The sequence below is a fragment of the Heteronotia binoei genome, chromosome 17 (genome assembly GCF_032191835.1).
Source record: "Heteronotia binoei isolate CCM8104 ecotype False Entrance Well chromosome 17, APGP_CSIRO_Hbin_v1, whole genome shotgun sequence".
Classification (NCBI taxonomy): Eukaryota; Metazoa; Chordata; class Lepidosauria; order Squamata; family Gekkonidae; genus Heteronotia; species Heteronotia binoei.
Window position 1 is genome coordinate 50,471,394 of NC_083239.1, and position 24,515 is coordinate 50,495,908.

Genomic DNA, 24,515 nt, shown 5'->3' on the forward strand with positions numbered 1-24,515 from the left:
TACAACGCAAATGATGAAAGAGTACCACAAAGGCATGACGTGAGGACTTTCTGGTTGGGGAAACTTGTCTGTCTCCCCTCAAAGGCTACACCTGCCATCTTGTTTTTCTTGGAAATTTTGGATCCTGGGTGTGGCAGGAAGCAGCGGAACAAGGATCACCGAGAGGCCTCTAAAATGGGACCTAAAGGGCAGTGTGGTTGCTGTGGATTTTCCGATTAATACATGGAATCTTTGTCCTATTAAACTTAGGGCCCCAAAGCAGGGCGGTAACAACACCTGGTCTCTTCTAAGCAGATTCATTTTGATCTGGAGCAGGGGTGGCCAAACTGTGGCTCTTAAGCATATTCTATGTGGCTCTCAAAGCCCCCACCGCCCTGTTGGCCGGCTTGGAGAAGGAATTTGTCTCCTTAAATCATTGCCAAGCCAAGCCAGCTGGCAGCTTGGAGAATGCATTTAAAGTTAGTGTTGCTTTCTTTCCACCTCTCCCTCCCTCCCCATCTAGTTGCCTGCCTGCCTTCCTTCCTTCCTGTCTTGTGGCTCTCAAACATCTGATGTTCATATCTTGCGGCTCTCAAACATCTGATGTTTATTCGGATGTGGCACTTACAGTAAGCAAGTTTGGCCAAATCTGAGGTATTTGGGGAGGGGGGGCATGTCAACATTTGAGAAAAGCTTCAAGAGGTGGAGGGTGTCCACAATGTGCCCAAGACTGAACCCCAATTTTGTGTCCCTTCTCTGCAGCAGATATATCAAAACCCAACCTTTTGTATTGACCTTAGCCGTGAGAAGCATTTGCTACTTCCTATGGCCAGCTGCGACCTTAGCAGGACTCGGAAGTCAAGATTGGAGGCCCTACCTTGACGTCCACAGCCAATCTTTCCCCTTTTAATCCCATTTTGGCCCTCAGAGTATGAGCCCTGTGGCGCAGAGTGTTAAGGCTGCAGTACTGCAGTCCTAAGCTCTGCTCACAACCTGAGTTCGATCCCTGGCAGTAGCTGGGTTTTCACGTAGCCGACTCGAGGTTGACTCAGCCTTCCATCCATACGAGGTCGGTCAAATGAGTCCCCAGCTTGCTGGGGGGAAAGCGTAGATGAACGGGGAAGGCAATGGCAAACCACTCTGTAAAAAGTCTGCCATGAAAACGTGAAAGCAACGTCACCCCAGAGTCGGAAACGACTGGTGCTTGCACAGGGGACCTTTCCCTTTCCCTGGCCCTCAGAGCAGAACAAACGGTGCCCAGACTGAGACGCTCGTAGCTGAATATCTGTGTTTTATTCTTTTCGCAACTTGTCCACTCCTCAGTACAGAGCTGCCTTGGGTGGGAGGCAATGTTCCCTCTTAAGCTGCGGAGTCTTGTGAGCAAAAATTCTACTTTGTGAGCTCCTGGCATGAAAGTGGTGAGCTACTTGTATAAATTAGCTTTCTCTGTGGCCATTTTTCCTGAGCTAGGACAAAAATGTGTGAGCTGGAGTCTAAAAAACCATGAGCGAGCTCACCTTAGCTCAGTTTAGAGGGAACACTGGTGGGGGGGCAGTTCTTGCTGCCTCCTCCCACGAAGCATTTAGTGGCCTACAGGATGTGTTGGAAGAAAACTGAGTTTTTCGAGCATCACGTCCCCATTCATCTCCAGGAAAATGGCGTCCTTCGGCGGGAGGCAGTGGGGGAATTCATCCAGAAGTCGGTTGTTGGCAAATATCTTGAAGAGGAAAATGGACAAGATAAAAGGAGGTGGAAGAGGGGACCTCTGGCCAGCCAGGCACAACAATCCCAAATCATTGGAAGGGGAGGGGAAGCTTGCTTTGATCCCTTTTAAGCCCTGGGCCCGAAGGCTCAGGTGAGTGGGAGAGGCTCACCCAGTTGGGTCTGGAGTCTGTAGCTCTGCTGTTCCTTGACTACTTTTGGGAAGATCCTACTGCTTGGTGCACCCACACAGAGACTGAGGGTGCCATGGCTCTTGTCTTTCCCAGCATGCACGTTGAGAAGTCGAGGGGGCAGAACGTTCTTCCACTGCTTTGCTTTTGTGTCTCATCTCTGTTTTCCTAGCCCTGCTGCCCCCACTGTCTTAGTCTTGACACCTGGGAGCTCATAACGCCACCCCACTTGGGTATCTCCAAGGCTACCTGATTTCCTCTCGTGAGCTTTAAGAACCTGGCTGGATCAGAGCAGTGGTCCATCTAATCCAGCATCCTGCCCCACCCACTGGCCAATCAGTTCCTCCGGAGGACCAGCAGACAGGAGGACACAGAAGCTGGGGCCTTCTCCTGATGCAGCCTCAAGGCACCGAGATTCAGAGGCTGACTGCCTTTGAATGTGAAGATTCCTTTTAGTCACGGAGCTAATAGACATATATTCTGTGAATCTCTCTAATCCCCTTTTAAATGCTTATGGCCATCACTGCATCCTCCGTCAGCAAATCCCACATTTTAATCACTACAGCTTGCATCTTAGCAGAGCCTAGGACAGGGGTGGCCAAACTGTGGCTCTTTCACACACATTGTGTGGCTCTCAAAGCCCCCACCACCCCATTGGCTAGCTTGGAAAAGGCATTTCTCTCTTTAACTCACTTTGCCAAGCCAGCTGGCAGCTTGGAGAATGCATTTAAAGTTGCTTTCTTTCAACCTCTCCCTCCTCCCCATCTATTTTTCCTTCCTTCCTTCCCTCCCTCCCGTCCTTCCTTCCTTCCTGTCTTGTGGCTCTCAAACATCTAACATTTATTCTATGTGGCTCTTACATTAATCAAGTTTGGCCACCCCTGGCCTAGAAACTTTGAAGGCCATTAGTCCAGGCCCCCTAGATCACCTGGATGGCTCGTAACTGTTCCAGGTGGGACAAGGTAGTGAAGGCCCAGTCTTCCCCCTCCCACAACATGCAATTCCAGATAGACTTCCTCTATACATGGAGGTGCCATTTATTAATGGTTAGGTCTCCCCTTCCTGCGCCAGGCAGGCTAATAATCTCTTCAGTGCGCTCCGACCTTGTCCCGGTGAGTTCCACCTGCTGATCGTTGCAGGTGGAAGTGCTTTTTGCTTCCTGCTCTGAACCACCCATCACATATGAACATATGAAGCTGCCTTATGCTGAATCAGATCATTGGTCCATCAAAGTCAGTTTTGTCTACTCAGACTGGCAGCAGCTCTCCAGGGTCTCAAGCTGAGGATTTTCACTCTTATTTGCCTGGATCCTTTTTAGTTGGAGATACCAGGGATTGAACCTGGGACCTTCTGCTAACAAGCAGATGCTCTGCCACTGAGCCACAGCCCCTCCCCTGCTCTCCAGGGTTTCAGAGTGAGATTTTCTATGCCTATTTGCCTGGACCCTTTTTAGTTGGAGATGCCGGGGATTGAACCTGGGACCTTCTGCTTACCAAGCAGATGCTCTAACACTGAGCCACCATCCCTCACCCATAATAGTTACTTTCATACAATACACAAATGTCCCTGCGATCCTTGGCTGAGCCATGCATAATTTGAAAACCTCTATTTATTCCCCCCCTTCCAAAAACAAAGCCCCCAAATGGTTTCCCCTCCCCCACAAACAAACCTTGTAGCTGTTGCGAGTCACTTTGATTTCAATCCTGAATCTCCCACCCGGCTTCAGGGGGCTCGCCTTTATCCGTGGCCTGTTCTCAAAACAGTTGAGCATAACAACCACCATGTAGGGATAGTCCTCAAAGCGGGCTTCTAATCGGAGAGCCTTCGCCCTCTCGTATTGGCCATTAGCAATCTGGATGTAGAACCTGCCAGAGGAGAGAAGGAATCACTGATTTGCCCCTGCAGTTTTTTCTGGGAGCTCAGATGATAACACACATACCATACCGACTCCCCTACAGAAATCAAATGTGAAACTGTTCCAGTTAGGGTAAAAGAACATCAGAAGAGCCCTACTGGATCAGACCAATAGTCCATCCAGTCCAGCATCCTGTTTCCCTCAGTAGCCGACCAGTTCCTCTGGAGGGCCAACAACAGGGCAGAGAGGCTGAGGCCATCATAAGAACATTAGAAGAGGCCTACTGGATCAGACCAGTGAGGGTCCATCTAGTCCAGCCTCCTGCCTCACACAGTGGCCAACCAGTTCCTCTGGAGGGCCACCAACAGGGCAGAGAGGCTGAGGCCTTCATAAGAACATCAGAAGTGCCCTGCTGGATCAGACCAGGAAGGGTCCCTCTAGTCCAGCATCCTGTCTCACACAGTGGCCAGCCATTTCCTCTGGAGAGAGAGCTTGATGTTGCTTCCTGGCTCCGGGATTCAATAGGATTAGTGCATTAGCCTCATTGGATGCCCTTGAGTTATAGCAGGGGTGGCCAAACTTGCTTAATGTAAGAGCCACAGAGAATAAACGTCAGATGTTTGAGAGTCACAAGACGTGAACATCAGATATTTGAGAGCTAGAGAAGGAAGGAAGGAAGGAAGGAAGGAAGGAAGGAAGGAAGGAAGGAAGGAAGGAAGGAAGGAAGGAAGGAAGGAAGGAAGGAAGGAAGGAAGGAAAATAGATGGGGAGGGAGACGTGGAAAGAAAGCAATTTTAAATGCATTCTCCAAGCTGCTGGTTTGGCTTGGAGAAGTGATTTAAAGATTCTTCAAGCTGTCTGATGGGGTGTGGTGGGGCTTTGAGAGCCACACAATATGTGTGAAAGAGCCACATGTGACTCCCAAGCCACAGTTTGCCCACCCCTGAGTTATAATATTTTGGGTTGGGAAACAGCTGGAGTCTTGGAGGTGGAGCCTAGAGAGAGCAAGGTTTGAGGACGTTGGCAGCCATTTTCTCCAGAGGAACTGATCTTGGTCATTTGGAGATCAGTGGTCATACAAGGAGATCTCCAAGTGCCACTTCTAAATGGCACTTCTAAATGACTTCTAAAATGTCCTTGCATATAACCCTAAACAGCCTTGCATAGAGCCAGTTTGGTGTAGTGGGTAAGTGTGCAGACTCTTATCTGGGAGAACCGGGTTTGATTCCCCACTCCTCCACTTGCAGCTGCTGGAATGACCTTGGGTCAGCTGTAGCTATTGCAGAGGTTGTCCTTGAAAGGGCAGCTGCTGTCAGAGCTCTCTCTCAGCCCCACCTACCTCACAGGGTGTCTGTTGTGGAGGAGGAAGACAAAGGAGATTGTAACCGCTCTGAGACTGGTATTCAGAGTATGGGGCGGGATATAAATCCAATATCTTCTTCATATAACCCTAAAACGTGTGTGCATGTGTATGTCGTAAATTCAAGTCAGTTTTTTTTTAAACCCTGTCATACAAAAAGGGAATTTGTCAATTTAAGAGAAAAAGAAGAATGTATTGGATTCATATCCCACCCTCCACTCCAAATCTCAGAGACTCAGAGTGGCTCACAATCTCCTTTATCTTCCTCCCTCCGCAACAAACACGCTGTGAGGTGGGTGGGACTGAGAGAGCTCTCACAGCAGCTGCCGTTTCAAGGACAACTCCTATGAGAGCTATGGCTGACCCAAGGCTATTCCAGCAACTGCAAGTGGAGGAGTGGGGAATCAAACCCAGTTCTCCCAGATAAGAGTCTGCCCTTTCAAGGACAGCTCTGTGAGAGCTCTGGCTGACCCAAGGCCATTCCAGCAGCTGCAAGTGGAGGAGTGGGGAATCAAACCCAGTTCTCCCAGATAAGAGTCTGCCCTTTCAAGGACAGCTCTGTGAGAGCTCTGGCTGACCCAAGGCCATTCCAGCAGCTGCAAGTGGAGGAGTGGGGAATCAAACCCGGTTCTCCCAGATAAGAGTCCGCAGACTTAACCACTACCCCAAACTGGCTGGAGTCAAACAAAGTCTCTTTCTTGTACTGTGTAAGATGCAAGATTCATATTGTGAGATCAGTTGGTATTTTTCAATGGATAGTTTACAACCCACTCCCATTGTGGATACAGGTTTGCCTGCTCTGGGTTATGAATGGAGATTTGGGGGGCTGGGTTTGGGGAGAGGAGAACCTTAGCAAGGTACAAGGCCATAAAGTCCATCCTCCAAAGAAGACTTTTTCCCCCTCAAAGGCAACTGACATCTTTCATCTGGAGGTCAGCTGATACTGGGAGATTTTGATATGTTGTCTTATAAATATATGAAGCTGCCTTATACTAAATCAGACCCTGGGTCCATCAAAGTCAGTATTGTCTACTCAGACTGGCAGCAGCTCTCTAGGGTCTCAAGCTGAGTTTTTTCACACCTATTTGCCTGGACCCTTTTGAGTTGGAGATGCCGGGGATTGAACCTGGGACCTTCTGCTTACCAAGCAGATGCTCTACCACTGAGCCACCGTCCCTCCCCTCACCGTCTTGTCCTCAAGCAAAAGAAAAACAGTCTCTGCTAAGGATCTCATCGCTGCTTATCGAACATGGTTTATTCTGTCAGTAGGACTGAGGGGTCAGTTACCGTTTACTCTGCTCTGGAATTAAACCTTCCAGCACAACCGCCGATTCTGGGTACAGACCATCCTTGATCCTCCAGTTGAAAGGCATGTCCTGTAAGACAGAAGTCCAAACTGAGGCCCACTCAACAGTTCTAGCTAGCTAGTCCTGTGAAGCAGCAGTCCCCGACCTTTATGGCACCAGGGGCCCATTTTGTGGAAGACAATTTTTCTACGGACTGGTGGGGGCGGGCAAAGGTTTCAGTATGATACAATTGTGCACTTTATTTCTGTTCAATTGGTGTAGCAGTTAAGTGTGCAGACTGTTATCTGGGAGAACTGGGTTTGATTCCCCACTCCTCCACTTGCAGCTGCTGGAATGGCCTTGGGTCAACCACAGCTTTTGCAGAGTTTGTCCTTGAAAGGGCAGCTTCTGGGAGAGCTCTCTCAGCCCCACCTACCTCAAAGCCCAGGGTGTCTGTTGTGGGGGAGGAAGGTAAAAAAGATTGTGAGCTGCTCTGAGACTCTAAAATTCAGAGTGGAGGACAGGATATAAATCCAATGTCATTATTATTATTACTACATTGTAGAGGACAGAGAAGTCTCTAGAATCTCAGAATACCCAGAAATGTAGGGCCTACATTACCTGGAATGTGTGAAAGAGATGCCCTTTGGAACTTTAGGTTTCTCTGAGGTTTTACAAGAATTGCAATTGATGGTCTTTGAATATATATTGGGACTTCGTATATCATTACAGGTGATTTTGTAATACGTGTTGATACTGAGCTTATTTCAAAAAAATCATTTGCTAATGTATGTTCGTATAAGTAGTTACTTTTCATGGTTCTTTCTCTAGGTGTCAACCTTTTCCATGATTCTCACGTGGCTCCACCTGGAAGTTGGCAACCCTTATGGTTGCCAGCTCCAGGTTGAGAGATACCTGGAGATTTGGGGGGTGGAGCCTGAAGAGGGTGGAATTCGGGGAGGGGAGGCATTCCATAGAGTCCATCTTCCAAAGAAGCTGCTTGATTCAGTGAGAACTCATCCGTTATCTCCTGGAGATCATAATCCCAGGAGATCTCCAGCCACAACCTGGAGGCTGACAGCCCTGTATTATGGAGATATGGATTTGAGCTGTGCTTCTCTGAGGTAAGAGAGGTTTCTTTGCCTCCATTACCTAACCCCGGAGTTTTAGGGACGGTCTCCTGTCTCAAAAGTTTATTTGGCCTCTTTGGGATGAAGTCAGCATGTTCTCCCTTCCCGTACCGGCCTATCTGGTCAGACTGCTTCAATCAATACTTCCTCTGTCACGGGTACAAATCCCCACAGGAGTTCCTCCGGATTTCCTGATTTGCAAAAGGGGGATTGGAAGCCATATTAATGTAGTTTGGAAGAGAATTCTGCAGGAAAATGAAGAGGGCAGTGTTTCGAAATGGGAGTGAGAAATTGTGCGCGTTTTCCTTCCTCCAGAGTTCCACAGTACACTGCAAGAGAGATTTGACACATACGGGGTTTTGTTGTTATTTTGTTTTGTTTTACGAAGGTGTGGTTTTCTAAGGAATACGGATGTGGTGGCTCACCAGCCAAACAGGCCGTGAAATGGGCCGATGGGGCAACGAGTGCTTGTGTCGCATTTCTCAATTCTTCAGAATTTAGAAATACAAACTGGTTGCTTTGTTTCTGCCTTTCTGCAATGCTGCAATTGAGGAGCTGCCCAGATGGAGCTAAAAGGAGCCCGTCAATCTCCGTTGGGGTTGCTGAGCGAACTGTCATCTGGGAGAACCAGGTTTGATTCCCCACTCCTCCACTTACAGCTGCTGGAATGGCCTTGGGTCAGCCATAGCTCTGGCAGAGGTTGTCCTTGAAAGGGCAGACTTTTATCTGGGAGTACCAGGTTGGATTCCCCACTCCTCCACTTGCAGCTGCTGGAATGGCCTTGGGTCACCATAGCTCTGGCAGAGGTTGTCCTTGAAAGGGCAGACTCTTATCTGGGAGTACCAGGTTTGATTCCCCACTCCTCCACTTGCAGCTGCTGGAATGGCCTTGGGTCAGCCATAGCTCTGGCAGAGGTTGGCCTTGAAAGGGCAGACTCTTATCTGGGAGTACCAGGTTTGATTCCCCACTCCTCCACTTACAGCTGCTGGAATGGCCTTGGGTCAGCCATAGCTCTGGAAGAGGTTGGCCTTGAAAGGGCAGACTCTTATCTGGGAGAACCGGATTTGATTCCCTACTCCTCCACTTACAGCTGCTGGAATGGCCTTGGGTCAGCCATAGCTCTGGAAGAGGTTGTCCTTGAAAGGGCAGACTCTTATCTGGGAGTACCAGGTTTGATTCCCCACTCCTCCACTTGCAGCTGCTGGAATGGCCTTGGGTCAGCCATAGCTCTGGAAGAGGTTGTCCTTGAAAGGGCAGACTCTTATCTGGGAGTACCAGGTTTGATTCCCCACTCCTCCACTTACAGCTGCTGGAATGGCCTTGGGTCAGCCATAGCTCTGGAAGAGGTTGTCCTTGAAAGGGCAGACTCTTATCTGGGAGTACCAGGTTTGATTCCCCACTCCTCCACTTGCAGCTGCTGGAATGGCCTTGGGTCACCATAGCTCTCGTAGGAGTTGTCCTTGAAAGGGCAGCTGCTGTGAGAGCCCTCTCAGCTCCACCCACCTCAAAGGGTGTCTGTCTGTTGTCGAGGGAGAAGATATAGGAGATTGTAAGCCGCTCTGCCCTCTCATGGATTGCTGCCTTGATTTGGCGAGAGGGCTTGCGCGGTTCAGTGAGGCTGTGGGCTATGCCATGCAGGGCCACCCAAGATGGACAGGCCACAGCTGAGAACCCAGACAAAATGTGATGCACTGGAGAAGGAAATGGCAACCCACTCCAGTATCCTTGCCAAGAAGACCTCATGGACAGTAACAAAAAGCTAAAAGATTGGACTCTGGAAGATGAGCCCCTCAGGTTAGAAGGTGCCCAATATGCTACTGGGGAAGAGCGGAGGGCAAGTCCAAGTAACCGTGGAAAGTGAAGCGGCAAAAGCTGCTCTGAGTCTCCGGTTCAGAGAGAAGGGCGGGGTATAAATTTGCAGTCTTCTTCTTCATAAGAACATAAGAGAAGCCATGTTGGATAAGGCCAATGGCCCATCCAGTCCAACACTCTGTGTCACACAATGGCCAAAAAACCCAAGTGCCATCAGGAGGTCCACCAGTGGGGCTACAAGCCTCCCCACTGTGCCCCCCCAAGTACAAGAATACAGAGCATCACTGCCCCAGACAGAGAGTTCCAACAATATGCCGTGGCTAATAGCCACTGATGGACCTCTGCTCCATATGCTTATCCAATCCCCTCTTGAAGCTCTCCATGCTTGTAGCCACCACCACCTCCTGCCACAGCAGGGAATGGAGGGGTGCAGGATTGCCAGCTGTGCATTGAGAAACTCTTGGAAATTTAGAGGTGGAACCTGGGGAGGACAGGAACCTCAGTGGAATACAATGCCATAATAGTGTACCCTCCAGAGCATCTATTTTCTCCAGTCTGGAGATGAGCTGGTATTCTGGGGGATCTTCAGGCCCTACTTGGAAACTGGCAGCCCAGGGAATGGTTTTTGCTCCAGTCTCCTCAGCGACTTGAGGAAGGGCATCAGGTAAAAGTTAAAAAACTGAACTTAGACCTCAGTTTCACTTTTGTCGTCATTTTCCAGCTGACCTTGGCAAATTAGCAGAAGTCTCTCTCACACACTCACTGGGGTTGCCACCTCTGGGTTGGGGAATTCCTGGAGTTGTGGGGCATGGGAAGGGTGGGCTTTGGAGAGGGGAGGGGCTTCCGTGAGGTACATTGTCCACCTTCCAAAGCTGCCATTTTATCCAGATGATCTTATTGGTGCTGGCGTCACCAAGTTTGCCTCTCTCTGCCTCTCCCCCGCAGCTTTGTCAAAGGGGCTTTTGAGAAGGTGTAAGTTTAGAAGTCAGTTCAAAAACCAAAGTTTGAGAAGTCATGATGTCACATACAGTATGCAACATCTTAGATCAGGGGTGTCAAACAAGCAGGCTGAATCAGGACCCCGGAGAGCTATCAAGCCTGCGAGCAACTCACTGCCTTCTGCTTCTTTCTCTCTCTCTCTCTTGCTTCCTTCTGCATCACAGCTTGTTTTGCCAGGCTTGCTCAATCGCACAGGAGCTACAGAACAAAGCCTCTATTTTCTTCATTGGCTGACCAGCACATGAGGCAACTTAGGAACACTAGGTGCTGTGAGCCTTTGTGGTTGTTTGACAATCTAAGACAGAGGTGTTGGACTCATTTGTTATGAGGGCCAGATCCAACATAAATAAGCCCTTGTCAGGCTGGGCCATGTGTTCCATAAAATGTAACGCCAGGTAGCAGAGAGAGAAAGTTTATAAAGGACACAAACACAAATGTTTTTTTAAAAACTTAAAATATGCTTAAAACATTAACACTCTTGCAATGTTTTGTTTATTTAACAGTTTCTGATAACTGACACCTCTTGCTCTGAATTTTTGCATTAAAAACTGGAGACTGTGCTGTAGCAATCTAGAGTATGCTGTTCAGGTGTGTGTAAGTTGCAAACCTACTTTTGATTTATTGATATTCATTACAGAAATCTCATGGTCAATGCTTTGAGCCTAAGACCCAGGTGAAAACATGAAATGGCTGGGCGTTGAGAGCTTTTATACATACGTTGCCTCATGTGCTGGTCAGCCAATGAAGAAAATAAAGGCTTTGCTCTGTAGCTCCTGTGCAATTGAGCGAGCCTGGCAAAACAAGCTGTGATGCAGAAGGAAGCAAGAGAGAGAGAGAAGGAAGCAGAAGAAAGTGAGTTGCTTGCAGGCCTGATACGAGGTTTCCAGGGGCCTGATTCAGCCCTTAGGCTGCATATTTTACACTCCTGCTCTAAGCTGAGTTAGTGTGAGCTAGCTCACAGGGGGTTTTTAGCCTCTGGCTTGCACATTTTTGTCTTAGCTCAGGAAAAATGGCCCCAGACCAAACTAATTTATGCAGCAGCTCACAATTTTAATGCCAGTAACTCATGAAGTAGAATGTGTTGCTAACAAGACTCCATAGCTTAGAGGGAGCTGTGGTTATGATACATGGAAACTATGCTGCGCTAGCTCAAAAGTAATGCATCGTTCTATGTGTTCATAAATGCTGTTATAACATTATACAAATTCTCCCATACATATCCCCATATGAAAATGCCGGAACATCTAGTTGTGTTTATTCCAATACGAATGGAACTAAAAATCTAAAAAAAGACACAATATTCAGCACTCTGAAATAGTAGTGGTCTAAAATAACGACTCCATTATGTACTAGTCCAAAGCAGGGTCCCGAGGGAGCTGAAACTCCAATAAATCCAAATGAGGTCCCTGTGATGCTTCTGATTTTATTTCGATACTTCATCAACGGACAATATTCTTATACACATAAAGTGAGTATCAGACTTCTAAAACCATGTCCAGATTACATTTGCTAAACTGGGAATGTATAAACAACAATAACAAACAGTGGAACCACGGGAGTAACAAATCCGTAATATCAAGTAAACCCACCATGCTAGCAAATCATTATGTCTATTAAATAGTATACAATTCTTTACAGTTTTATAAACACCTCAATATTTCACACAACAGCTTTTTGATAACACGTGTTATCACACTCCACTTGCGCAAACCATTGTGCATACTGAAAATTGAGCAGAGCACTTGAATTTATGATGTACTAAAAGAAGGACAAGTAGAGTGTGATTAATTGAGCTGGTCAGTGAAGTGAGATATGGTGGGGCAAGACAGAGGATGCCAATAAAGGCACCGCTTACTCAAAGAATCCACATCCCTTTGAGAAAGGACTGAAACGGATTGTGTAGACATTCAATGCCATCAGGGGACAAATACTGACAGAATTTTTGCAAGCACTGCAACCGTATTGAAGTCACATGTTCATACATATAGCATCCTTACAGCTCTTTTGGAAAATTGTTTGTAACCATCGTTAAGTATCTGTTACACTGGTGTTATCAAAATGTGTAAAATATTGAGGTGTTTATATAACTGTAAAGAATTGTATACTCTTTAATATCCATAATGATTTGCTAGCAGGGTGATTTTACTTGATATTACAAACTGGGAATGTATACACATCTTATTTAAAGACTATTGTGAGGCGTGGCTGTTAAGAGAACTTTTACTCTGTGTCAAAAGGCTTTCTAGAGAGTGAAAGAGTACAAGAAAATTGTCCTTCATGTCAAATCTTCATGAACGTGTATTGTAGATTTGTTGTAATAGTGGTCATATACAACCGGCAATTTATTTATCTTCATGTACAGCTTTGCTGATTCAGGTTTTGATAGTTCAGTGTAGGGACTTCGTTTGGATTTATTGGACTTTTGGATCGCTCTGGACCCCGTTGGGGACTAGTACATACGGAGTTATCGTTTTGGACCACTGCTATTTTAGAGTGCCAAATATTGTATCATTTGAGGCCTTTTGGTTCCATTTCATATTGGAATGATAAACACAACTTGATGTTCTGGCACTTTTGTATGGAGATGTGTATGGTAGAATTTGTGGCATATTGTAATAGCGTTTATGAACACTCTGATGATCTACTTTTGAGCTAGCATAGCATTGTTTCCATGTATCATACATCTTAGGTGCAAGGCTTTTTTTGAGCAGGAACGCACAGGAACACAGTTCCAGTTGGCTTGGTGTCAGGAGGTGTGGCCTAATATGCAAATGAGTTCCTGCTGGGCTTTTTCTACAAAAAAGTCCTGGATAGGCTGGTATAAAAAGATCTAAAGATGGGTAGCCATGTTAAAGAGCAAGAGTCCGGTAGTACCTTAAAGACTAACAAATTTGTGACCTGGAGTGAGTCTTTCCCCACACCTTGTCCTGACTTGGCTTCCAGGTTGCGGAGTGTTTCTGAAAATTGCTTTTGATCCGGCCACACGACGGTCACGCCTGAAGCACAAGGGCTTAGTCATGCTGGTGCCCACGAGCCAGTTAGACCGGAAAGGCCTGGCACTGAGCCACGTGCTAAAAACTGGGTCCTGTCGAAATCTGCACTCAGATGCTGTTGCAAGAGAGGCTGTTGGGAAATTCCCCCTGTGCTGCTGCGCACACAGAAGCGTGACCACTCTTCCCCCTTTTCTCTCTTCCACCTCCAAATCCTGTTTTGTTTTCCCCCCTGAAATGCTACAACGCAAATGATGAAAGAGTACCACAAAGGCATGACGTGAGGACTTTCTGGTTGGGGAAACTTGTCTGTCTCCCCTCAAAGGCTACACCTGCCATCTTGTTTTTCTTGGAAATTTTGGATCCTGGGTGTGGCAGGAAGCAGCGGAACAAGGATCACCGAGAGGCCTCTAAAATGGGACCTAAAGGGCAGTGTGGTTGCTGTGGATTTTCCGATTAATACATGGAATCTTTGTCCTATTAAACTTAGGGCCCCAAAGCAGGGCGGTAACAACACCTGGTCTCTTCTAAGCAGATTCATTTTGATCTGGAGCAGGGGTGGCCAAACTGTGGCTCTTAAGCATATTCTATGTGGCTCTCAAAGCCCCCACCGCCCTGTTGGCCGGCTTGGAGAAGGAATTTGTCTCCTTAAATCATTGCCAAGCCAAGCCAGCTGGCAGCTTGGAGAATGCATTTAAAGTTAGTGTTGCTTTCTTTCCACCTCTCCCTCCCTCCCCATCTAGTTGCCTGCCTGCCTTCCTTCCTTCCTGTCTTGTGGCTCTCAAACATCTGATGTTCATATCTTGCGGCTCTCAAACATCTGATGTTTATTCGGATGTGGCACTTACAGTAAGCAAGTTTGGCCAAATCTGAGGTATTTGGGGAGGGGGGGCATGTCAACATTTGAGAAAAGCTTCAAGAGGTGGAGGGTGTCCACAATGTGCCCAAGACTGAACCCCAATTTTGTGTCCCTTCTCTGCAGCAGATATATCAAAACCCAACCTTTTGTATTGACCTTAGCCGTGAGAAGCATTTGCTACTTCCTATGGCCAGCTGCGACCTTAGCAGGACTCGGAAGTCAAGATTGGAGGCCCTACCTTGACGTCCACAGCCAATCTTTCCCCTTTTAATCCCATTTTGGCCCTCAGAGTATGAGCCCTGTGGCGCAGAGTGTTAAGGCTGCAGTACTGCAGTCCTAAGCTCTGCTCACAACCTGAGTTCGATCCCTGGCAGTAGCTGGGTTTTCACGTAGCCGACTCGAGGTTGACTCAGCCTTCCATCCATACGAGGTCGGTCAAATGAGTCCCCAGCTTGCTGGGGGGAAAGCGTAGATGAACGGGGAAGGCAATGGCAAACCACTCTGTAAAAAGTCTGCCATGAAAACGTGAAAGCAACGTCACCCCAGAGTCGGAAACGACTGGTGCTTGCACAGGGGACCTTTCCCTTTCCCTGGCCCTCAGAGCAGAACAAACGGTGCCCAGACTGAGACGCTCGTAGCTGAATATCTGTGTTTTATTCTTTTCGCAACTTGTCCACTCCTCAGTACAGAGCTGCCTTGGGTGGGAGGCAATGTTCCCTCTTAAGCTGCGGAGTCTTGTGAGCAAAAATTCTACTTTGTGAGCTCCTGGCATGAAAGTGGTGAGCTACTTGTATAAATTAGCTTTCTCTGTGGCCATTTTTCCTGAGCTAGGACAAAAATGTGTGAGCTGGAGTCTAAAAAACCATGAGCGAGCTCACCTTAGCTCAGTTTAGAGGGAACACTGGTGGGGGGGCAGTTCTTGCTGCCTCCTCCCACGAAGCATTTAGTGGCCTACAGGATGTGTTGGAAGAAAACTGAGTTTTTCGAGCATCACGTCCCCATTCATCTCCAGGAAAATGGCGTCCTTCGGCGGGAGGCAGTGGGGGAATTCATCCAGAAGTCGGTTGTTGGCAAATATCTTGAAGAGGAAAATGGACAAGATAAAAGGAGGTGGAAGAGGGGACCTCTGGCCAGCCAGGCACAACAATCCCAAATCATTGGAAGGGGAGGGGAAGCTTGCTTTGATCCCTTTTAAGCCCTGGGCCCGAAGGCTCAGGTGAGTGGGAGAGGCTCACCCAGTTGGGTCTGGAGTCTGTAGCTCTGCTGTTCCTTGACTACTTTTGGGAAGATCCTACTGCTTGGTGCACCCACACAGAGACTGAGGGTGCCATGGCTCTTGTCTTTCCCAGCATGCACGTTGAGAAGTCGAGGGGGCAGAACGTTCTTCCACTGCTTTGCTTTTGTGTCTCATCTCTGTTTTCCTAGCCCTGCTGCCCCCACTGTCTTAGTCTTGACACCTGGGAGCTCATAACGCCACCCCACTTGGGTATCTCCAAGGCTACCTGATTTCCTCTCGTGAGCTTTAAGAACCTGGCTGGATCAGAGCAGTGGTCCATCTAATCCAGCATCCTGCCCCACCCACTGGCCAATCAGTTCCTCCGGAGGACCAGCAGACAGGAGGACACAGAAGCTGGGGCCTTCTCCTGATGCAGCCTCAAGGCACCGAGATTCAGAGGCTGACTGCCTTTGAATGTGAAGATTCCTTTTAGTCACGGAGCTAATAGACATATATTCTGTGAATCTCTCTAATCCCCTTTTAAATGCTTATGGCCATCACTGCATCCTCCGTCAGCAAATCCCACATTTTAATCACTACAGCTTGCATCTTAGCAGAGCCTAGGACAGGGGTGGCCAAACTGTGGCTCTTTCACACACATTGTGTGGCTCTCAAAGCCCCCACCACCCCATTGGCTAGCTTGGAAAAGGCATTTCTCTCTTTAACTCACTTTGCCAAGCCAGCTGGCAGCTTGGAGAATGCATTTAAAGTTGCTTTCTTTCAACCTCTCCCTCCTCCCCATCTATTTTTCCTTCCTTCCTTCCCTCCCTCCCGTCCTTCCTTCCTTCCTGTCTTGTGGCTCTCAAACATCTAACATTTATTCTATGTGGCTCTTACATTAATCAAGTTTGGCCACCCCTGGCCTAGAAACTTTGAAGGCCATTAGTCCAGGCCCCCTAGATCACCTGGATGGCTCGTAACTGTTCCAGGTGGGACAAGGTAGTGAAGGCCCAGTCTTCCCCCTCCCACAACATGCAATTCCAGATAGACTTCCTCTATACATGGAGGTGCCATTTATTAATGGTTAGGTCTCCCCTTCCTGCGCCAGGCAGGCTAATAATCTCTTCAGTGCGCTCCGACCTTGTCCCGGTGAGTTCCACCTGCTGATCGTTGCAGGTGGAAGTGCTTTTTGCTTCCTGCTCTGAACCACCCATCACATATGAACATATGAAGCTGCCTTATGCTGAATCAGATCATTGGTCCATCAAAGTCAGTTTTGTCTACTCAGACTGGCAGCAGCTCTCCAGGGTCTCAAGCTGAGGATTTTCACTCTTATTTGCCTGGATCCTTTTTAGTTGGAGATACCAGGGATTGAACCTGGGACCTTCTGCTAACAAGCAGATGCTCTGCCACTGAGCCACAGCCCCTCCCCTGCTCTCCAGGGTTTCAGAGTGAGATTTTCTATGCCTATTTGCCTGGACCCTTTTTAGTTGGAGATGCCGGGGATTGAACCTGGGACCTTCTGCTTACCAAGCAGATGCTCTAACACTGAGCCACCATCCCTCACCCATAATAGTTACTTTCATACAATACACAAATGTCCCTGCGATCCTTGGCTGAGCCATGCATAATTTGAAAACCTCTATTTATTCCCCCCCTTCCAAAAACAAAGCCCCCAAATGGTTTCCCCTCCCCCACAAACAAACCTTGTAGCTGTTGCGAGTCACTTTGATTTCAATCCTGAATCTCCCACCCGGCTTCAGGGGGCTCGCCTTTATCCGTGGCCTGTTCTCAAAACAGTTGAGCATAACAACCACCATGTAGGGATAGTCCTCAAAGCGGGCTTCTAATCGGAGAGCCTTCGCCCTCTCGTATTGGCCATTAGCAATCTGGATGTAGAACCTGCCAGAGGAGAGAAGGAATCACTGATTTGCCCCTGCAGTTTTTTCTGGGAGCTCAGATGATAACACACATACCATACCGACTCCCCTACAGAAATCAAATGTGAAACTGTTCCAGTTAGGGTAAAAGAACATCAGAAGAGCCCTACTGGATCAGACCAATAGTCCATCCAGTCCAGCATCCTGTTTCCCTCAGTAGCCGACCAGTTCCTCTGGAGGGCCAACAACAGGGCAGAGAGGCTGAGGCCATCATAAGAACATTAGAAGAGGCCTACTGGATCAGACCAGTGAGGGTCCATCTAGTCCAGCCTCCTGCCTCACACAGTGGCCAACCAGTTCCTCTGGAGGGCCACCAACAGGGCAGAGAGGCTGAGGCCTTCATAAGAACATCAGAAGTGCCCTGCTGGATCAGACCAGGAAGGGTCCCTCTAGTCCAGCATCCTGTCTCACACAGTGGCCAGCCATTTCCTCTGGAGAGAGAGCTTGATGTTGCTTCCTGGCTCCGGGATTCAATAGGATTAGTGCATTAGCCTCATTGGATGCCCTTGAGTTATAGCAGGGGTGGCCAAACTTGCTTAATGTAAGAGCCACAGAGAATAAACGTCAGATGTTTGAGAGTCACAAGACGTGAACATCAGATATTTGAGAGCTAGAGGAGGAAGAGGAAGGAAGGAAGGAAGGAAGGAAGGAAGGAAGGAAGGAAGGAAGGAAGGAAGGAAGGAAGGAAGGAAGGAAAATAGATGGGGAGGGAGACGTGGAAAGAAAGCAATTTTAAATGCATTCTCCAAGCTGCTGGTTTGGCTTGGAGAAGTGATTTAAAGATTCTTCAAGCTGTCTGATGGGGTGTGGTGGGGCTTTGAGAGCCACACAATATGTGTGAAAGAGCCACATGTGACTCCCAAGCCACAGTTTGCCCACCCCTGAGTTATAATATTTTGGGTTGGGAAACAGCTGGAGTCTTGGAGGTGGAGCCTAGAGAGAGCAAGGTTTGAGGACGTTGGCAGCCATTTTCTCCAGAGGAACTGATCTTGGTCATTTGGAGATCAGTGGTCATACAAGGAGATCTCCAAGTGCCACTTCTAAATGGCACTTCTAAATGACTTCTAAAATGTCCTTGCATATAACCCTAAACAGCCTTGCATAGAGCCAGTTTGGTGTAGTGGGTAAGTGTGCAGACTCTTATCTGGGAGAACCGGGTTTGATTCCCCACTCCTCCACTTGCAGCTGCTGGAATGACCTTGGGTCAGCTGTAGCTATTGCAGAGGTTGTCCTTGAAAGGGCAGCTGCTGTCAGAGCTCTCTCTCAGCCCCACCTACCTCACAGGGTGTCTGTTGTGGAGGAGGAAGACAAAGGAGATTGTAACCGCTCTGAGACTGGTATTCAGAGTATGGGGCGGGATATAAATCCAATATCTTCTTCATATAACCCTAAAACGTGTGTGCATGTGTATGTCGTAAATTCAAGTCAGTTTTTTTTTAAACCCTGTCATACAAAAAGGGAATTTGTCAATTTAAGAGAAAAAGAAGAATGTATTGGATTCATATCCCACCCTCCACTCCAAATCTCAGAGACTCAGAGTGGCTCACAATCTCCTTTATCTTCCTCCCTCCGCAACAAACACGCTGTGAGGTGGGTGGGACTGAGAGAGCTCTCACAGCAGCTGCCGTTTCAAGGACAACTCCTATGAGAGCTATGGCTGACCCAAGGCTATTCCAGCAACTGCAAGTGGAGGAGTGGGGAATCAAACCCAGTTCTCCCAGATAAGAGTCTGCCCTTTCAAGGACAGCTCTGTGAGAGCTCTGGCTGACCCAAGGCCATTCCAGCAGCTGCAAGTGGAGGAGTGGGGAATCAAACCCAGTTCTCCCAGATAAGAGTCTGCCCTTTCAAGGACAGCTCTGTGAGAGCTCTGGCTGACCCAAGGCCATTCCAGCAGCTGCAAGTGGAGGAGTGGGGAATCAAACCCGGTTCTCCCAGATAAGAGTCCGCAGACTTAACCACTACCCCAAACTGGCTGGAGTCAAACAAAGTCTCTTTCTTGTACTGTGTAAGATGCAAGATTCATATTGTGAGATCAGTTGGTATTTTTCAATGGATAGTTTACAACCCACTCCCATTGTGGATACAGGTTTGCCTGCTCTGGGTTATGAATGGAGATTTGGGGGGCTGGGTTTGGGGAGAGGAGAACCTTAGCAAGGTACAAGGCCATAAAGTCCATCCTCCAAAGAAGACTTTTTCCCCCTCAAAGGCAACTGACATCTTTCATCTGGAGGTCAGCTGATACTGGGAGATTTTGATATGTTGTCTTATAAATATATGAAGCTGCCTTATACTAAATCAGACCCTGGGTCCATCAAAGTCAGTATTGTCTACTCAGACTGGCAGCAGCTCTCTAGGGTCTCAAGCTGAGTTTTTTCACACCTATTTGCCTGGACCCTTTTGAGTTGGAGATGCCGGGGATTGAACCTGGGACCTTCTGCTTACCAAGCAGATGCTCTACCACTGAGCCACCGTCCCTCCCCTCACCGTCTTGTCCTCAAGCAAAAGAAAAACAGTCTCTGCTAAGGATCTCATCGCTGCTTATCGAACATGGTTTATTCTGTCAGTAGGACTGAGGGGTCAGTTACCGTTTACTCTGCTCTGGAATTAAACCTTCCAGCACAACCGCCGATTCTGGGTACAGACCATCCTTGATCCTCCAGTTGAAAGGCATGTCCTGTAAGACAGAAGTCCAAACTGAGGCCCACTCAACAGTTCTAGCTAGCTAGTCCTGTGAAGCAGCAGTCCCCGACCTTTATGGCACCAGGGGCCCATTTTGTGGAAGACAATTTTTCTACGGACTGGTGGGGGCGGGCAAAGGTTTCAGTATGATACAATTGTGCACTTTATTTCTGTTCAATTGGTGTAGCAGTTAAGTGTGCAGACTGTTATCTGGGAGAACTGGGTTTGATTCCCCACTCCTCCACTTGCAGCTGCTGGAATGGCCTTGGGTCAACCACAGCTTTTGCAGAGTTTGTCCTTGAAAGGGCAGCTTCTGGGAGAGCTCTCTCAGCCCCACCTACCTCAAAGCCCAGGGTGTCTGTTGTGGGGGAGGAAGGTAAAAAAGATTGTGAGCTGCTCTGAGACTCTAAAATTCAGAGTGGAGGACAGGATATAAATCCAATGTCATTATTATTATTACTACATTGTAGAGGACAGAGAAGTCTCTAGAATCTCAGAATACCCAGAAATGTAGGGCCTACATTACCTGGAATGTGTGAAAGAGATGCCCTTTGGAACTTTAGGTTTCTCTGAGGTTTTACAAGAATTGCAATTGATGGTCTTTGAATATATATTGGGACTTCGTATATCATTACAGGTGATTTTGTAATACGTGTTGATACTGAGCTTATTTCAAAAAAATCATTTGCTAATGTATGTTCGTATAAGTAGTTACTTTTCATGGTTCTTTCTCTAGGTGTCAACCTTTTCCATGATTCTCACGTGGCTCCACCTGGAAGTTGGCAACCCTTATGGTTGCCAGCTCCAGGTTGAGAGATACCTGGAGATTTGGGGGGTGGAGCCTGAAGAGGGTGGAATTCGGGGAGGGGAGGCATTCCATAGAGTCCATCTTCCAAAGAAGCTGCTTGATTCAGTGAGAACTCATCCGTTATCTCCTGGAGATCATAATCCCAGGAGATCTCCAGCCACAACCTGGAGGCTGACAGCCCTGTATTATGGAGATATGGATTTGAGCTGTGCTTCTCTGAGGTAAGAGAGGTTTCTTTGCCTCCATTACCTAACCCCGGAGTTTTAGGGACGGTCTCCTGTCTCAAAAGTTTATTTGGCCTCTTTGGGATGAAGTCAGCATGTTCTCCCTTCCCGTACCGGCCTATCTGGTCAGACTGCTTCAATCAATACTTCCTCTGTCACGGGTACAAATCCCCACAGGAGTTCCTCCGGATTTCCTGATTTGCAAAAGGGGGATTGGAAGCCATATTAATGTAGTTTGGAAGAGAATTCTGCAGGAAAATGAAGAGGGCAGTGTTTCGAAATGGGAGTGAGAAATTGTGCGCGTTTTCCTTCCTCCAGAGTTCCACAGTACACTGCAAGAGAGATTTGACACATACGGGGTTTTGTTGTTATTTTGTTTTGTTTTACGAAGGTGTGGTTTTCTAAGGAATACGGATGTGGTGGCTCACCAGCCAAACAGGCCGTGAAATGGGCCGATGGGGCAACGAGTGCTTGTGTCGCATTTCTCAATTCTTCAGAATTTAGAAATACAAACTGGTTGCTTTGTTTCTGCCTTTCTGCAATGCTGCAATTGAGGAGCTGCCCAGATGGAGCTAAAAGGAGCCCGTCAATCTCCGTTGGGGTTGCTGAGCGAACTGTCATCTGGGAGAACCAGGTTTGATTCCCCACTCCTCCACTTACAGCTGCTGGAATGGCCTTGGGTCAGCCATAGCTCTGGCAGAGGTTGTCCTTGAAAGGGCAGACTTTTATCTGGGAGTACCAGGTTGGATTCCCCACTCCTCCACTTGCAGCTGCTGGAATGGCCTTGGGTCACCATAGCTCTGGCAGAGGTTGTCCTTGAAAGGGCAGACTCTTATCTGGGAGTACCAGGTTTGATTCCCCACTCCTCCACTTGCAGCTGCTGGAATGGCCTTGGGTCAGCCATAGCTCTGGCAGAGGTTGGCCTTGAAAGGGCAGACTCTTATCTGGGAGTACCAGGTTTGATTCCCCACTCCTCCACTTACAGCTGCTGGAATGGCCTTGGGTCAGCCATAGCTCTGGAAGAGGTTGGCCTTGAAAGGGCAGACTCTTATCTGGGAGAACCGGATTTGATTCCCTACTCCTCCACTTACAGCTGCTGGAATGGCCTTGGGTCAGCCATAGCTCTGGAAGAGGTTGTCCTTGAAAGGGCAGACTCTTATCTGGGAGTACCAGGTTTGATTCCCCACTCCTCCACTTGCAGCTGCTGGAATGGCCTTGGGTCAGCCATAGCTCTGGAAGAGGTTGTCCTTGAAAGGGCAGACTCTTATCTGGGAGTACCAGGTTTGATTCCCCACTCCTCCACTTACAGCTGCTGGAATGGCCTTGGGTCAGCCATAGCTCTGGAAGAGGTTGTCCTTGAAAGGGCAGACTCTTATCTGGGAGTACCAGGTTTGATTCCCCACTCCTCCACTTGCAGCTGCTGGAATGGCCTTGGGTCACCATAGCTCTCGTAGGAGTTGTCCTTGAAAGGGCAGCTGCTGTGAGAGCCCTCTCAGCTCCACCCACCTCAAAGGGTGTCTGTCTGTTGTCGAGGGAGAAGATATAGGAGATTGTAAGCCGCTCTGCCCTCTCATGGATTGCTGCCTTGATTTGGCGAGAGGGCTTGCGCGGTTCAGTGAGGCTGTGGGCTATGCCATGCAGGGCCACCCAAGATGGACAGGCCACAGCTGAGAACCCAGACAAAATGTGATGCACTGGAGAAGGAAATGGCAACCCACTCCAGTATCCTTGCCAAGAAGACCTCATGGACAGTAACAAAAAGCTAAAAGATTGGACTCTGGAAGATGAGCCCCTCAGGTTAGAAGGTGCCCAATATGCTACTGGGGAAGAGCGGAGGGCAAGTCCAAGTAACCGTGGAAAGTGAAGCGGCAAAAGCTGCTCTGAGTCTCCGGTTCAGAGAGAAGGGCGGGGTATAAATTTGCAGTCTTCTTCTTCATAAGAACATAAGAGAAGCCATGTTGGATAAGGCCAATGGCCCATCCAGTCCAACACTCTGTGTCACACAATGGCCAAAAAACCCAAGTGCCATCAGGAGGTCCACCAGTGGGGCTACAAGCCTCCCCACTGTGCCCCCCCAAGTACAAGAATACAGAGCATCACTGCCCCAGACAGAGAGTTCCAACAATATGCCGTGGCTAATAGCCACTGATGGACCTCTGCTCCATATGCTTATCCAATCCCCTCTTGAAGCTCTCCATGCTTGTAGCCACCACCACCTCCTGCCACAGCAGGGAATGGAGGGGTGCAGGATTGCCAGCTGTGCATTGAGAAACTCTTGGAAATTTAGAGGTGGAACCTGGGGAGGACAGGAACCTCAGTGGAATACAATGCCATAATAGTGTACCCTCCAGAGCATCTATTTTCTCCAGTCTGGAGATGAGCTGGTATTCTGGGGGATCTTCAGGCCCTACTTGGAAACTGGCAGCCCAGGGAATGGTTTTTGCTCCAGTCTCCTCAGCGACTTGAGGAAGGGCATCAGGTAAAAGTTAAAAAACTGAACTTAGACCTCAGTTTCACTTTTGTCGTCATTTTCCAGCTGACCTTGGCAAATTAGCAGAAGTCTCTCTCACACACTCACTGGGGTTGCCACCTCTGGGTTGGGGAATTCCTGGAGTTGTGGGGCATGGGAAGGGTGGGCTTTGGAGAGGGGAGGGGCTTCCGTGAGGTACATTGTCCACCTTCCAAAGCTGCCATTTTATCCAGATGATCTTATTGGTGCTGGCGTCACCAAGTTTGCCTCTCTCTGCCTCTCCCCCGCAGCTTTGTCAAAGGGGCTTTTGAGAAGGTGTAAGTTTAGAAGTCAGTTCAAAAACCAAAGTTTGAGAAGTCATGATGTCACATACAGTATGCAACATCTTAGATCAGGGGTGTCAAACAAGCAGGCTGAATCAGGACCCCGGAGAGCTATCAAGCCTGCGAGCAACTCACTGCCTTCTGCTTCTTTCTCTCTCTCTCTCTTGCTTCCTTCTGCATCACAGCTTGTTTTGCCAGGCTTGCTCAATCGCACAGGAGCTACAGAACAAAGCCTCTATTTTCTTCATTGGCTGACCAGCACATGAGGCAACTTAGGAACACTAGGTGCTGTGAGCCTTTGTGGTTGTTTGACAATCTAAGACAGAGGTGTTGGACTCATTTGTTATGAGGGCCAGATCCAACATAAATAAGCCCTTGTCAGGCTGGGCCATGTGTTCCATAAAATGTAACGCCAGGTAGCAGAGAGAGAAAGTTTATAAAGGACACAAACACAAATGTTTTTTTAAAAACTTAAAATATGCTTAAAACATTAACACTCTTGCAATGTTTTGTTTATTTAACAGTTTCTGATAACTGACACCTCTTGCTCTGAATTTTTGCATTAAAAACTGGAGACTGTGCTGTAGCAATCTAGAGTATGCTGTTCAGGTGTGTGTAAGTTGCAAACCTACTTTTGATTTATTGATATTCATTACAGAAATCTCATGGTCAATGCTTTGAGCCTAAGACCCA

General features: G+C 48.1%; 2 protein-coding genes across 2 annotated transcripts; both read right to left on the bottom strand.

The window, feature by feature from the left end:
• Positions 1-1,556: 1,556 nt before the first annotated feature.
• On the bottom strand, positions 1,557-6,462 carry LOC132586539 (galectin-4-like). The gene is made up of 3 exons (XM_060258664.1): positions 6,374-6,462; positions 3,541-3,736; positions 1,557-1,696 (listed from the first exon to the last, which is right to left on the bottom strand). Exons 1-3 carry the CDS (start codon positions 6,457-6,459, stop codon positions 1,562-1,564), a joined length of 417 nt encoding a protein of 138 aa, XP_060114647.1. The 5' UTR covers positions 6,460-6,462; the 3' UTR covers positions 1,557-1,561.
• Positions 6,463-15,100: 8,638 nt separating this feature from the next.
• Positions 15,101-19,992, bottom strand: LOC132586541 (galectin-4-like). The gene is made up of 3 exons (XM_060258670.1): positions 19,904-19,992; positions 17,085-17,280; positions 15,101-15,240 (listed from the first exon to the last, which is right to left on the bottom strand). Exons 1-3 carry the CDS (start codon positions 19,987-19,989, stop codon positions 15,106-15,108), a joined length of 417 nt encoding a protein of 138 aa, XP_060114653.1. The 5' UTR covers positions 19,990-19,992; the 3' UTR covers positions 15,101-15,105.
• Between the last annotated feature and the right edge of the window lie 4,523 nt (positions 19,993-24,515).